The sequence below is a fragment of the Salvelinus namaycush genome, chromosome 40, assembly GCF_016432855.1.
Source record: "Salvelinus namaycush isolate Seneca chromosome 40, SaNama_1.0, whole genome shotgun sequence".
Classification (NCBI taxonomy): domain Eukaryota; kingdom Metazoa; phylum Chordata; class Actinopteri; order Salmoniformes; family Salmonidae; genus Salvelinus; species Salvelinus namaycush.
The window spans coordinates 17097458-17112192 of NC_052346.1; the positions used below are offsets into that span (position 1 = coordinate 17097458).

The 14735-nt window shown below is 43.1% G+C and overlaps 2 protein-coding genes across 4 annotated transcripts in view; one reads left to right on the forward strand and one right to left on the reverse strand.

Moving 5' to 3' along the window:
* On the forward strand, positions 1-8331 carry LOC120033612 (cytidine and dCMP deaminase domain-containing protein 1-like). 3 transcript variants are annotated; one of them, XM_038980041.1, is made up of 10 exons: positions 2-254; positions 1299-1402; positions 3077-3254; positions 3330-3692; positions 3905-4132; positions 4628-4677; positions 4787-4956; positions 5485-5674; positions 5924-5981; positions 7532-8331. In XM_038980041.1, the coding sequence occupies exons 1-10, from the start codon at positions 131-133 to the stop codon at positions 7630-7632; spliced, it is 1566 nt and encodes a 521-aa protein (XP_038835969.1). In that variant the 5' UTR covers positions 2-130; the 3' UTR covers positions 7633-8331. The 3 variants fall into 3 exon arrangements, with proteins under 3 accessions (XP_038835970.1, XP_038835969.1, XP_038835971.1); XM_038980043.1 differs by lacking the exon at positions 2-254 and adding an exon at positions 273-990; XM_038980042.1 differs by lacking the exon at positions 5924-5981 and having other exon boundaries at positions 1-254.
* LOC120033613 (calcium-binding protein 39-like) overlaps positions 8246-14735 on the reverse strand; it is a 24232-nt gene continuing 17742 nt past the window's right edge. Inside the window, exons 2-9 of the mRNA XM_038980044.1 lie at positions 13839-13976; positions 13010-13174; positions 12774-12892; positions 12501-12669; positions 12188-12247; positions 11391-11456; positions 11132-11275; positions 8246-10965 (exon numbers count right to left, since the gene is read on the reverse strand). Of these exons, the coding sequence (XP_038835972.1) occupies positions 10786-10965; positions 11132-11275; positions 11391-11456; positions 12188-12247; positions 12501-12669; positions 12774-12892; positions 13010-13174; positions 13839-13940 (1005 nt within the window). The 5' untranslated portion in view covers positions 13941-13976 and the 3' untranslated portion in view covers positions 8246-10785. The remainder of the gene's footprint in view (positions 10966-11131; positions 11276-11390; positions 11457-12187; positions 12248-12500; positions 12670-12773; positions 12893-13009; positions 13175-13838; positions 13977-14735) is intronic.

Sequence of the window (14735 nt, forward strand, 5' to 3'; positions counted from 1 at the left end):
CCTATTTGTTCCACGTCAGAAGATATAGGAAGAAGCCTAGCTTAGCTGTTCAGAAACCTACAACATCAAATCATCATACGTATTTGCCTTGTCTGGTGACCTTCGCTACATTTTACATTCAATTGATTGAATGGCAACGACGGATACTGTACAGTCGAACCAATATTTGAAACCAACCTGTGCCGCTTCATGCAACTGTAAAGGATATCGCGATGTAAGGGAAGCCAGCACACAAACCGACACCAAAGTACAAGGTGAGACTACTGCGCTGTCAGTTACTGGCGAGTTGACAGCTTGACAGAGAATGCTGCGAATGTTTTTACTGTTCGATATAATATTTCTACTCACACGGAATAATGAGCTTTGAGGCATATTAAAAATAAAGACGTGTCACCGTCTAGGCTTTTATTAGTTTGAACCCACACGTCTGTAACCTACGTAGTGACTGTCTAGAAACGTCCAAACGGGATCCTTGGGACGTCCCAACTGTCTGACGTCACCCCATTGAAGTTTATTTATTTTTGTATTTTTTATTAACAAATATCAACAAAAGAGGAATAGTCACATGCAAACAAGCATACAAACTATTTACATTGCCAGGAATCCTAAACAAACAAATCATATTCATGAATAATACAAGTTTGAATTGCCTTTTTGTTTTTCATTTTAGTTAAAGTAGTGCCATATTGTTTAAACTCATTTATAAAGTGAAAAAAGTTAGGTTTTGAATTAGAACATTTGTGAATATGAAATTTACCTAGTATTATTAGCAGTTGAATTAAATATACTACATCTTTGTCAGAATTTCTGAAATGTATCATTATATCAAAACCATTAAATAGTACAACCGTCCTATTTTTTTTTTTGTTGTAACAATTCTGTCACCCCATTGAAGTTGAAACTTAAATGGTAGCGGTTTCGGGTAGTGACGTTCCAAGGATAACGTGACTGGTTCTGCAAAGAGGTCTTGCGCTTTATGGCACCGGACAGGTAAGCTGGGCTTGCTCTGTAATAGTAGGGTTGCTGGATCAAGCATCTGTTTGGTTGTTCTCCCCTATGAATGCCAGAGTCACATACATGTTTTGAAGAGAAATGTACTGGCCAACAGTTTCACATTCTATGTCAGTGCTCCAGAGTTGGTGGGAAGAGGAAGCAAATGTCTGCCCAATGTTTGCTTTAACCTAAATCATTTCTTTGAGCTCAATGTGTTATCACTTGGGAGCAGCAAAGATCTAGTGGACAAAAAACTCACTAGCCTTCCCTGTTTGTAATCCTGTTTTTCTATGGTGTGTTTTTAGGTCATGGACCCAGGCTGTCCAAGGTTAACCTCTTCACCCTGCTCAGTTTATGGATGGAACTTTTCCCCAAGGAGGAACCAGAAGACATAAACCAGAATGACTTTGTAAGTTTGACCTACAGTGCATTCAGAATGTATTTAGACCCCTTCCCCTTTTCCACATTTTGTTATGTTACAGCCTTTTCCCCTCATCAATCTACACACAATACCCCATAATAACAAAGTGAAAACAGGCTAAGTATTCAGACCCTTTGCTATGAGACTTGAAATTGAGCTCAGGTGCATCCTATTTCCATCGATCATCCATGAGATGTTTCTACAACTTGATTGGAATCTACCTGTGGTAAATTCAATTGATTGGACATGATTTGGAAAAGCACACACCTGTCTATATAAGGTCCCACAGTTGACCGTGCTGTGGAGAGCAAAAAGCCATGAGGTCAAAGGAATTGTCCATAGAGTTCAGAGACAGGATTGTGTCGGCACAGATCTGTGGAAGGGTAACCAAAACATTTCTGCAGCATTGAAGGTCCCCAAGAACACAGTGGCCTCCATCATTCTATAATTTAAAAAAATATATTTTACCTTTTATTTAACTAGGCAAGTTAGTTAAGAACAAATTCTTATTCACAATGACGGCCTAGGAACAGTGGGTTAACTGCCTTGTTCAGGGGCAGAATTACATTTTTTACCTTGTCAGCTGGATTCGATCTTGCGACCTTTCGGTTACTAGTCCAACGCTCTAACCTGCCGACCCATTCTTAAATGGAAGAAGTTTGTAATCACCACGACTCTTCCTAGAGCTGGGCGCTCGGCCAAACTGAGCAATCGGGGGGATAAGGGCCTTGGCCAGGGAGGTGACCAAGAACCCGATGGTCACTCTGACAGAGCTCCAAAGTTCCTCTGTGGAGATGGGAGAACCTTCCAGAAGGACAACCATCTCATCATCACTCCATCAATCAGGCCTTTATGGTAGAGTGGCCAGGCGGAAGCCACTCCTCAGTAAAAGGCACATGACAGCCCACTTGGAGTTTGCCAAAAGGCACATAAAGGACTCTCAGACAATGAGGAAACAAGATTTTCTGGTCTGATAAAACCAAGACTGAATTATTTGGCCTGAATGAAACCTGGCACCATCCCTACGGTGAAGAGTGGATCTGCAGAGAAGAATGTGAGAAACTCCCCGAATACAGGTGGGCCAAGCTTGTAGCGTCATACCCAAGAAGACTTGAGACTGTAATTGCTGTCAAAGGTGCTTCTACAAAGGTCTGAAAACTTATGTAAATGTGATATTTCATTTTTATTTTATTTTATTTTATACATTTGCAAACATTTCTAAAAACCTGCTTTTGCTTTGTCAACATGGGGTATTGTGTGTAGATTGATGAAGTACATTTATTTAAAAATCTATTTTAGAATAAGGCTGTGATGTGGAAAAAGTCAAGGGGTCTTAATACTTTCTGAATGCACTGTGTAGCGGCCATTACATATTGTTGTTAGAACGTTGGGCCAGTAACCGAAAGGTCGCTAGTTTGAATACCCGAGCCAACAAGGTGAATAATCTGTTGATGTGCCCTTGAGCAAGGCACTTCACCCTAATTTGCTCCAGGGGTGCCGTACTACTATGGCTGACCCTGTAAAACAACACATTTCACTGCACCTATCAGGTGTATGTGTCAATTTATTTAATTTTTTTATAGATAACATGCACTAAATGACCATATTGAGCATCATCAATTATATGATATGCATCATCTCCTGTCTGTTTCTGTGTGTCAGACGCGGGGTACAGGCCTGGTGGTGGTTCGGGACCAGAGGGTGGTGGGTCTCCACTGCTCCGGTCCAGAGCTCCACGTGGGGCAGGTAGCTGTGATCAGACACGGGCCCAGGCTGGCTGCCTCAGACCTCTACTTCTCTAGGAGACCCTGCGCTACCTGCCTCAAGATGCTTATCAATGGTGAGGAGATATATACATACACACACAGAGAGAGAGGTCACTTGTAATGTCTTGTCTCTTGTCTGTCATCTTCAGCTGGGGTGAGCCGCATCTCCTTCTGGCCTGGTGACCCTGAGATGAGTCTGCTAGCGGTCAGGCCTAATGGGACGGACTCCACTTCCCAGGATGCCATGCTGGACGCCATTGCGTCCGAGAGGCTGAAATCCAACAGCCGGCCCCACATCAGTGTGGTGGTGCAGCCCGTGGCCCCCGGCCTGCAGCAGTTTGTGGAGGAGACCTCCAGGGGGTGTGACTTCATGGCGAGGGTGTCGGGGGACGACCCCGAATTGGACGCCGGGGACTTCTACTGGAAGCAGAGGAGACGGAACCTGGACACTTTCTCCAAAGAGTTCCTAATCCCACACGAACAGTGCCACCGTGACATTCTCACCAAAATAGGTCCGTAGTACAATCATTCAACCATACTTGTTAGCTAGCTTGTGTTCACCGGTTAGCTGTATTTGAGCTATATTGGCTAACTCAAGATGGGTAGGTTTGAGGATCTCCTTTGCTCAAGAGGCCACGTGCCATGCCATCTGTTGTGTAGATCCTGTTAAATGAATGGTAAACATACTGTTTATAGATGAGGATTTGACACTGTTTTGCTACAGGTCTGGAGAACTTCTGCATGGAGCCGTACTTCTCCGACCTGCGTCAGAACATGAGGGAGCTGGTTGGGGTTCTGGCCTCAGTAGCTGCTAGTGTGCCTCTTCTCCAGCATGGCTTCTACAGGAAGGACTCCCAGCCTGCAACCTCGGAGCAGCCCCAGCCTCAGGGGGTGTCCCAGGAAATTGCCAGACACTGCATCGTACAGGCCAGACTGTTGGCCTACAGAACAGGTACCTGAAATATCTGTTTAGTAGTCTATATACTAGCCAGATTACTCATTCAAACTAGGAAGTCATTTTGTAAATATGACATGTCACCACATTTTGTGGGGAATCACATAAAGGAGTACCAGGCAATTAAAAATTGCAGGAGAGAAGACTATTGTTATGACGAGACTATTGTTATGACATAACGTCCCATGGTTGACTGCACGTTTGTTGGAGAGATGTGTTGCCCTGGGGGGGGTATCGGGTGTCCGATGAACAGAAAGTATCCCAAAAGACATTCTAGTTTCATTAGTGGTTAGCGAAAGCTGCTATGAAAAGGAGTTATTTGATTGGTTGGTCAGCCGATCACTCAAGAAATCAAAATTAAATTTTTTGAAAAGGTTAACTATATGTTCATGTTTTAAGGCTAACAGGACAAGCTGTGATGGGTGGTTCAACCTGTCTGAAGGTTGAAACAGATGAACATGTCTGAGTGTTACTTGTTTGTTGATATTCCAGAGGACCCTAAGGTTGGGGTTGGTGCTGTCATTTGGGCAGAAGGGAAATCAGTGAGTAAACCATTGTTGTGTTTTCTAAGCTCATAACTATACATGAATATTATGTATTTTGAATAAGGTCAAACTGGCATTCACTGTGTTCTGTGCTCACCTGTTTTAGGGTGGTTGTGATGGCACGGGGCGGCTGTACCTGGTGGGTTGTGGGTACAACGCCTACCCAGTGGGCTCAGAGTACGGAGAGTACCCCCAGATGGACAACAAACAGCAGGACCGCCAGAGGAGGAAGTACCGCTACATCATCCACGCTGAGCAGAACGCACTCACCTTCAGGTCAGGAGGAGAGGGAAGACATGGGCTCCATCTCAATACTCCTAAGTGACTTCCTCCCCTTATATCCACCCTTCATCTCCACTGATATGAGAGGACAGGATACAGATGTAGGAGCTTAATTGCAGCAACAGGAAATGTGGATTATAATTAATGGACATTTTTGTAGGTTTTGATACATTTTTCGTAAGGTATTGACATTTTTAAAGTGGAATTGGCAAACTGCAGAAGCCTTTTTAAACCTCAAATACACTACACATTTTACATTTCTTGCATTGCAGGAAAGTTTTTCTGCAACAGGGTGATCAAATTAAGATCCTACATCTGTAGATGAAGGAAATACAGGGAATGTGTACATGCGTATATTTGCTCTCGACCTGTCCAGCCCTTACAGGTCAGCGGAGATGGCAGAGAGGATGCAAGGAGAGGAAGCAAGGAGGTACATCCGAGAAGTCGGACCAGGGGGCAGGAATTAGTAGCTGGGCATGAGGATTTATGACTTAAATAAATGTGATTGACTGTCGTTTCTAGGAGTGACGAGATCCGCGAGGAGGAGAACACCATGCTGTTTGTGACTAAGTGTCCGTGTGATGAGTGTGTCCCTCTGATCCGAGGAGCTGGGATCAAGCAGATCTACACCACTGACCTGGACAGCGGCAAAGACAAGGGAGACATCTCCTACCTCAGATTCCACAGCCTCCAAGGAGTCCTGAAGTTCATTGTGAGTACCTACATTGATTGACGGATGAATAGTTTTTCTATGGGTGTAGCAGCATCTCAATAGTCTATTCCTCTCATATTTTCTTCATCTGTACTGATGAGGGAAAAAACTGGATGGATTCCTCCTAGATGTTTTCCATTCAGCTTTGACCTATCCTTGTGTTTTCCTTGTTAGGCTATTGAGGTATACTTATGATAGTGCTTTCTACAGATGCAATTTTCTTAGTGTGTTTACATGTTTTCGTCACAGTGGCAGAAGTCCTCTCTGGCCAGGAGAGCCTCTGAACATGCTGGTCTTCATCTAGCCAGTGAGTTGTCCTTCTCTGTACCATTAGTTAGCATGACATTTGTCACTTTGTAGAGAGTGATGTTACATCTTCTCCTCCTTCTCTAATAAACTCAGAAAAAAAACAACGTCCCTTTTTCAGGACCCTGTCTTTCAAAGATAATTCGTAAAAATCCAAATAACTTCACAGATCTTCATTGTAAAGGGTTTAAACACTGTTTCCCATGCTTGTTCAATTAATGAACATGCACCTGTGGAACGGTCGTTAAGACACTAACAGCTTACAGACGGTAGGCAATTAAGGTCACAGTTATGAAAACGTAGGACACTAAAGAGGCCTTTCTACTGACTCTGAAAAACACCAAAAGAAAGATGCCCAGGGTCCCTGCTCATCTGCGTGAACGTGCCATAGGCATGCTGCAAGGAGGCATGAGTACTGCAGATGTGGCCAGGGCAATAAATTGCAATGTCCGTACTGTGAGACACCTAAGACCGCTACAGGGAGACAGGACGGACAGCTGATCGTCCTCGCAGTGGCAGACCACATGTAACAACACCAGCACAGGATCGGTATATCTGAATATCACACCTGCGGGACAGGTAGAGGATGGCAACAACGACTGCCCGAGTTACACCAGGAACGCACAATCCCTCCTCCAGTGCTCAGACTGTCCGTAATAATTTGCTGAGAGAGGCTGGACTGAGGGCTTGTAGATCTGTTGTAAGGCAGGTCCTCACCAGACATCACAGGCAACAATGTCGCCTATGGGCACAAACCCACCGTTGCTGGACCAGACAGGACTGGCAAAAAGTGCTCTTCACTGATGAGTCGCGGTTTTGTCTCGCCAAGGGTGATGGTCGGATTTGCATTTATCTTCGAAGGAATGAGTGTTACACCGAGGCCTGTACTCTGGAGCAGGATCGATTTGGAGGTGAAGGGTCCGTCGTGGTCTGGGGCGGTGTGTCACAGCATCATCGGACTGAGCTTGTTGTCATTGCAGGCAATCTCAACGCTGTGCGTTACAGGGAAGACCTTCCTGCAGGCTCATCCTGACATGACCCTCCAGCATGACAATGCCACCAGCCATACTGCTCGTTCTGTGAGTGATTTCCTGCAAGACAGGAATGTCAGTGTTCTGCCATGGTAACATCTCACAGCAAGATCTGGCAAATCTGGTGCAGTCCATGAGGAGAAGATGCACTGCAGTACTTAATGCAGCTGGTGGCCACACCAGATACTGACTGTTACTTCTGATTTTGACCCCCCCCCCCCTTTGTTCAGGGACACATTATTTTATTTATGTTAGTCACATGTCTGTGGAACTTGTTCAGTCTATGTCTCGGTTATGTTCATACGAATATTTACACATGTTAAGTTTGCTGAAAATTAACGCAGTTGACAGTGAGAGGACGTTTCTTTTTTTGCTGAGTTTATATTGCTGGTCGCACAAATATAATGTGCATGCCGCCACCTAATCACCACAATACTGATGATGGATCAGCCCTTCTAACCGTCTCTGATTTGACTCTGCGATGTGTCCCACCTCTGACCATGTCTTGTTATGATTACAGATGGATGTGTGGGGAAGCATGGGAGACAGCCTGAACAGGCCCTTCAATCCAATAAGAGGTTACGGTCAGCAACAAACCCAGACCGTTCCCCTGTTTGTTGAACAATGGTACCTGTAGCTTTCAGTCTGGTTTCACCAGGCTACGGTCCCCGGGCTCTTGTTGGCATTGGAAACATTTCATTTATCCAATCACATATTGATCAGTGATTCAAGTAAGGAAGGATGCATTTTAACAATGTTGGAAATTCAAAGGCCTCTTCATACTCCCCTGTAATGGACAGTTTCAAGGAGTAAACTCAAGGTGATTTTTAAAGGACATGGTACTACGTAGATATTTAAAAAAAAGTATTTGCAAGGCTTGTATGTATAAGTTAACTGTAAATGCGTGTTTCCTAATTGTTTGAGGAGTTTACAATGAAAGTTGTATGAAGGCTACTGTTGATTGTAGCTTTAAGTTTACTATAGTTCTTCCAGACTTGAAGAATCCAAGTCCCATCCCAGCCAGTGCAGGCTACCGCCACTATATTGCACTTTTGCCTCAAAGGATAATAACTCCTAGACCCATGCAACTGTGCTTTGTCTGTTGTTTTTTTGTTACATGGTTGGCTCCTACATCCTGGAATTGTTTCATCCTATTTTGCCAAACTGCTTTTAACTGACAACAATAAGCATCTAACAGCAAAAAAAAACTATATAAAATATGACAAACCGGGAAAACAATGTATGCATTTCTTTTATTGGTGTTGTGGTACAGTAGTATCAGTGATAAAAAAAAAAAAATGAAATCCCATGGTTGAAAAGGGTCAATATTACTTTAGTACAGTATGTTAAGTAAATCTGTTTTGGCTCGGGTGTAAGTTCCTACTGATATAGCCTGAATCTTTTAAGTCTCTTTATCATTTTAATCCAACGTCACAGTTTATGCCATTTGAAGCCCCGTTTATACCTGGTGTTAACATGGGTCCTGTGTCTTGATCTTGTCCATATTCTGATTGTGACCATTTCTAGACCTGTGTAGAATATTACAATTATTGATGGTGATTCTTCCTGACTACCTCCAGAGGTCGAGGACTAATTGTATCTTGATATCTTACAAGTGTAAACAGATCTGGATTGTCAAACCATTTTAAATAGTCCCTCTAAAATCATTGATTCAAGGGATCAATATGTCTTAACATTGGGAATCTCATAATTTGAATACAGGGAGGGACTAGGGTTCAAAATGTAACTTTTGAGAGGTCATTGGCATGGCAAGACTTGAACCTATGACCTTGTGGTCTCCGTCCTAGTCCACAGCACCATTATTGTTTTTGTACATTTTAAAGCTGTTCATTCCATTAGTCATTTTAGAATGTCAGATATGTACTAAAACATTTAAGTAGGTTGGAAAACAAACTGGCAACACCATCTGTCGCAACCTGTTTAACACCCTCCCACAAGCACTCCACCTCCCTGAAACACTTGTAAACTCCACCCACTGACATGTCAATAAGCTCTGCCCACTGAACTTTCATCCAACCAATCAATTTGTCCCCGGCTACCTCGAGAGGGTCAGGAAGATCTGTTCACAATTAATTGTCTACACTGGTCTAGAAATGTGGTCAAGATTGCATGTAAGCACCAGATATAGAACAGGGCTAGAAGGAGTTTCACCAAAACGACAAGGGCATTGAGGATTCTATCCCTTGTGTGTCAAGTCCAATCTAACAATTGAAAAAAAAAAGTATTTGGCCATTTAAAGAACAATCACTTGTCCGTGGCATGGTGCCCATCACATTTATTATTCAATATTACATTGAAGAGCCATATTCATTAGTTCATATTTTCAATTTAGATGTGATCGTAACTTACAAGCTCAACCACCACAATTAAAATATGCATTGGCTCAATTTGTCTGAGGTTATTTAATTTAGATTTCCCCCAAAACAAGCTACATGTAAAAAATAAATCATATTCAGCGCAAGATGCTTCTACCTTATCCAGTTTACTGGTATGTTAGCTTTCCTGGACAATCATAGTCCTGAGTTTTGGCCTCCTGGTTCCTAGTTTTATGATGCGATCAATGAACTGCAACAAGTTTTTCAAAGTAAAATATTCCTTCAACTGCACAACTCAAATATAGTGAGTTCAAGGTTCATTGCTTAATCACGACTAATATGTTCAACCAGACCATATTTTTCGAAATAAGATCCGCCTAGAAAAGTATTTAAAATACAAAAAAAGGGAAAACACAAAGGCACCACTGTATGTACCCCTACTGTTAATGTGTTCCACCAACCATCCCCCTCCACCATCTAAAGAAGAAAACAAGTTAAAGAAATCACTTTCGTTCAGGATTTCTGTCACCTGCAATGGCACTCACTTATGGGTTAAAACCAGCTTTTATACACAAGACATTTTTTTTTAAAATCATCATCATGATAGAGTCCTGTTGATCAGGAAACTACTTCATCAGCTTAAAATAAACCAAAAAGGAATACATCCTTTAGCGTTGAATGATACAGAAAATGCTACCAGCCATCTGTGGAGAATCAATTATCAAAACTATTGATAAGTCATATTCTATACGAAGGTTAGCAGTAAAAGAATGGCCTTGCTGATCACCAGACATCTAATATGTTCCTTGTAAGATCACATTTAGAGTTGTCATGTCAGAGGACCTACTACAGCGTTGAAACATAACTTAAGTGTAAATAGTGGAAGTACAACCACAGGAGTAAGACTAGCAGGGAATGTGAGTGAAGAGGAGTTCCACAAATACCATTTAGATCCTCTAATAGAGAAATAGCAATTCCTTCTATGATTCTGGATACTTCAGTTGTACTGTGGTTAGATTAGGAGAGTATTAGAAAGAAGTCAGAACTATCTCGCTGGCTCGTGCCTGCAAGTGGCAATGAAAAGAGAACATTTGCGCAATTAAAGTGATGACCAGTGGTCTCCACAGCTCACTCAGCCAATCACCTAGAGGTCTCTAACCATTGGTTCCCCCCAAGAGAGGAAATCCCCTTCCCGTTTTGGAACACTACACACTAATAATAAAAGGGTTCATTTAAAAGTAAAAACAATGAAAAGAAATCTGTGATTAAGAACTATTCTCTGCAAAGTTTAAGGAACCAAGAAAAAGACACAATAATGTCTTCGATATTAAGAAATTGAATCATTATTGTCAATGTATTTTTGTCAACAAAAAAGTAAAGGTTAGGGTAAAGGTCATAGCTAAGGGGAAGGGTTTTGGGGACGAATGGGGGTAAGGTTTTAAGAGGCGGGTTTCTTTAGGTCTCGGATCTGTTTGATTAGGTAGGTCTTCTCATCGTTGAATTGCTCGTCGTCCATGCGGTCCTTCTGGAAGTTGCTAAGGAAGTCGATGAGTTTGGGCTGGTTCTTCAGCAGGATGTCTATGATGGGCTGCGTCTTGTTGGGGTTCGCCACAAACACCTGGGTGGAGGGGTTAGCCTGTCAGCTCTGTACATTACATTGATATCGGCAATTACATTCTAGTAAGAACCCAATGGTAATGCCATGGAATGTTTGGGGCCAACATGGGTGCCAGTTTGCCAGACTTTGTATATGAACGGCTCAGGGAACGGCTTTTGTGTCGTACCTTGAAGACGTGGAAGGCCTCAAATTGTATGTTAGGGCTCTTGTCCCTCAGTAGGTTCATCATCAGCTTCAGGTTCTCAGGCTTGCTGATGTACCGGGTCATCACTGTGAAGTTATGCCTGTCCAACAGAAGCTCTCCCAACAACTACACAAACACACAAAGACCAGGGTATGCAAATGTTTACTATGAAGCAAGATGATCAACACCATAATAGCATGCAAAGTTTTAGTCTATAAATAATGTGAATAATAGAACACACCTTTAATGACTGTCTCTTTGTCACATAGTTATCAGAGTGTAATAACTTCTCATACTGGTCAAAGATCTGCAAAGATATAAAGGAACAGGCTGAGGGGTGGCTGCATCTCAACAGTCAAAAGTGGCTCAAAATAAATTCACAAAAAAAAAAAATGTTCATAGAATTAAATAGGTGTTTCAGATAGTTAAAAGGGATGGAATGTCTGTTGAAGTTGATATATTCTCTAACATCTCTGTCAGGTCTGAAAGGGCCCTTATCAGGGGTGCTGTTTGGGCCCGTGTGTGTGTGAGTGAGAGAGAGAGATAAGCCTCCAGCGGCTTTTGGCATGAAAGCAGCCAAAGTAATAGTGTAGGGTAGTGTAGGGTAGTGTCTGGCCTGTAACCCGAGCAGCCTCCAGCCGGCCTGTCTGCTCTCCCCTGGGGTCTTCCCTGAGCCCCACACTACAACCAACAGACACAGTGGTCTTATGCAAGCGGGGAAAGCCAGTGACCACAGATGCCTGGAGTGTATGTGGCTAATGTGTTAAGGGTGCTATAAATGCACTCATTCATTGTAGAGTATGGGTCATCAATCAACATGTTTTGTTTATCGGCACACACTTCAGTGTATTCATCTGGTAAATGGCAATGAGAGTACGAGTGTGTGACGTCGTAAATGCATTCACCCATTCCTTCATGAATTCTGTCAAGAGGGCAGAGGGTGGATGGTGTAACAACAAAAAACATTTTCTTTCCATGAAGTCCATCTGATAAAGGTAAATGCTCCCAGGGCAGCAGAATGTTGAACATGTCACTTACTGCGTCATAATTCTGTTCTAGATATTCAGCTACCAGGACCTTGTGTCTTGTGAGTAGGTCCTGTGAATGGGGGAGGAAACGTGCTCACTTTAATTCACACAAAAACAAACATTGTATATTGCATATCATCTGCTGCATCGAATCATTTCTGCTCTATACATTTTTTCAACTGTCAAACAAATGGGCATGGACAGATACAACAGTCATGTAAAGATTAGCATATCATCTCGGCCCATCCTAGTCTTATTAATATGGGTTTAATACAAGGTTTTTCCAGGACCCAAAGATGCTTTCAAATCTTGTGTAATCTGACCTTGAAGGTGGCGAAAGCGTCTGAGGCGATGTCGAAGGTCTCCATCTCTACGTAATTGAAGAAGTCCTGGAAGTGTTCTGAGTGGAGAACCAGCTTGGCCAGTGGCTCGTGTCTGATACACTCCCTCAGCATGATGCCACAGTTCAGCGCCGACCCAGGGGTCTCATACCTGCAGGAAGAGGGACACACGCAGACGTCACTGAGTATCATACCAATGGCTGTGGTCAGCTGTGGTACATGAAGAGTGTGTGTGTGTGTGAGAGAGAAACTCACCCTTTTTGCAGCACAAACAGCACCTCTTGGTGAGAGCAGAAGTACTCGACGGTGGGGCTGCGGGTGCCGATCTGCCTCCGCAGGATGTTGTTGAAGATCTGACACACGTCCTTCTTCCCCTGGGGACATGCAATGGAAAACGTTTAAAAAGGAAAGCCTCCTTGTTTCAGACCGTTTCCTTCTGTTTGGTGCCTAATGAACACGACCCTGATGGTCCGGCTTTGGCTCAGTCTCACCTCAAAGTCGATGACCTGCAGGTTTTCCACCAGGGAGATGAGCAGGCCGCTGTTGTAGAGCTCCTGGGCCAACTGGGCCACCGTCTCTGTGTGAGGCTCCTTGTCACCGGTCCCATATAGTATCTCCTTCATGGCCACAAGACACTTAGACACCTCCTCTGATGCCTGGGACAGGGACACCAGTTAGACACACAGGCACAATATGTACTTCTAACAATAATGTTATGCTTTTTATTTAAAAAAAACTGCCATTGTATTATACTTGAGTTGACCACTAGAGGGAGACATTTAATTGACTACCTATGGAGGTACAGCTCTGTAGACACTTATGTCTCAGCCTCAGGCCCAATCATAAGACACATTATTATTGACTTGCTCTGGATATCAGCATTGCATATGACAGGAGTGGACTGTATTGAGATCACTATAGCTGGGCTGTGTGTGGAAGCAGCCTGGTTAGAGCTGAAGCAGTTCCAGCACACAGCCAGGTTACTGCGAGTTCTGTCTGGACAGAACTCTCTAACAGTCCCGTGGTGGCGAGGGCCTTTACAGCTGGGTGTCAATGAAGGAACGGCCAGGCAGCGATGCTACTTTCACAGCCCAGTGTCAGCTAGAGGCGCACCGTAATAATAACAAAACCAACTGACTGATTGCATCAAATAGAAGAGGTACACCGAGGCCCCAACAGCAATGTTACACCTGCTTGTGGGCCTTTTCTAAGGGAAGTACTGGTTTGTGTGGTGAGGACTATTATAAGGACTTGTGTTGTAAGGATTTGTTTAGTGCGGATTCGTGGTGTAAGGACTCATGTTATGAAGATGCGTCACACCTTATCTGTTTTCTTGTCATGTTTGACCAGGATGGCCATGTTCTCCTTCAGAGTCCGGACGATGTCGGCGGGATTCTTGTGGGATTTACCGAACAGCGGCATGGTGGCTGGGCCTCTCCTCGTGTCTCTCCTGACAGCCTTAGCACACACAGGACACACAACACACACATTATACCCTATCTATCGATAACATAAATTACACAACTGGGTGGTTCGAGCCCTGAATGCTGATTGGCTGACAGCCGCGGTATATCAGACCGTATACCATGGGTACGACAAAACATTTATTTTTACTGCTCTAATTACGTTGGTAACCGGTTTATAATAGCAATAAGGCACCTCAGGGGTTTGTGATATGGCCAATATACCACAGCTAAGGTCTGTATCCGCGTTGCGTCATGCATAGGAACAGCCCTTAGCCCTGGTATATTGGCCATATACCACACCCCCTCGGGCCTTATTGCTTATTTATACCTTCCGTCCGATTGAAACTGTTTTTTCATGCAAAAAAAAAAAAACTTATCAGTGGCAGATAATTTATTTAAAAATCCCAATTCAGAAAAAATTAAATTGGAAGATGTGATGCTTCTCATTTCCTCAGATAGGATAGGACACGGTTTTGATCTGAAAATCCTTTGGGAGAATACATACACACACACTACCATTCAAAAGTTTGGGGTCACTTAGAAATTTCCTTGTTTTTAAATTTTTTGTTCATTAAAATAACATCAAATTGATCAGAAATACAGTGTAGACATTGTTAATGTTGTAAATGACTATTGTAGCTGGAAACGGCAGATATTTAATGGAATATCTACAAAGGCCCATTATCAGCAACCATCACTCCTGTGTTTCAATGGCACGTTGTGTTTGTTAATCCAAGTTTATAATTTTAAT

Bases quoted from the DNA above. Each gene is read 5' to 3' on its own strand.
- LOC120033612 (XM_038980041.1), top strand. From the start codon at position 131: ATGGCAACGACGGATACTGTACAGTCGAACCAATATTTGAAACCAACC. The intron at 5,675-5,923 runs GTGAGTACCTAC...TTTTCGTCACAG, and splicing joins AAGGAGTCCTGAAGTTCATT to TGGCAGAAGTCCTCTCTGGC. The intron at 5,982-7,531 runs GTGAGTTGTCCT...TTATGATTACAG, and splicing joins TGCTGGTCTTCATCTAGCCA to ATGGATGTGTGGGGAAGCAT.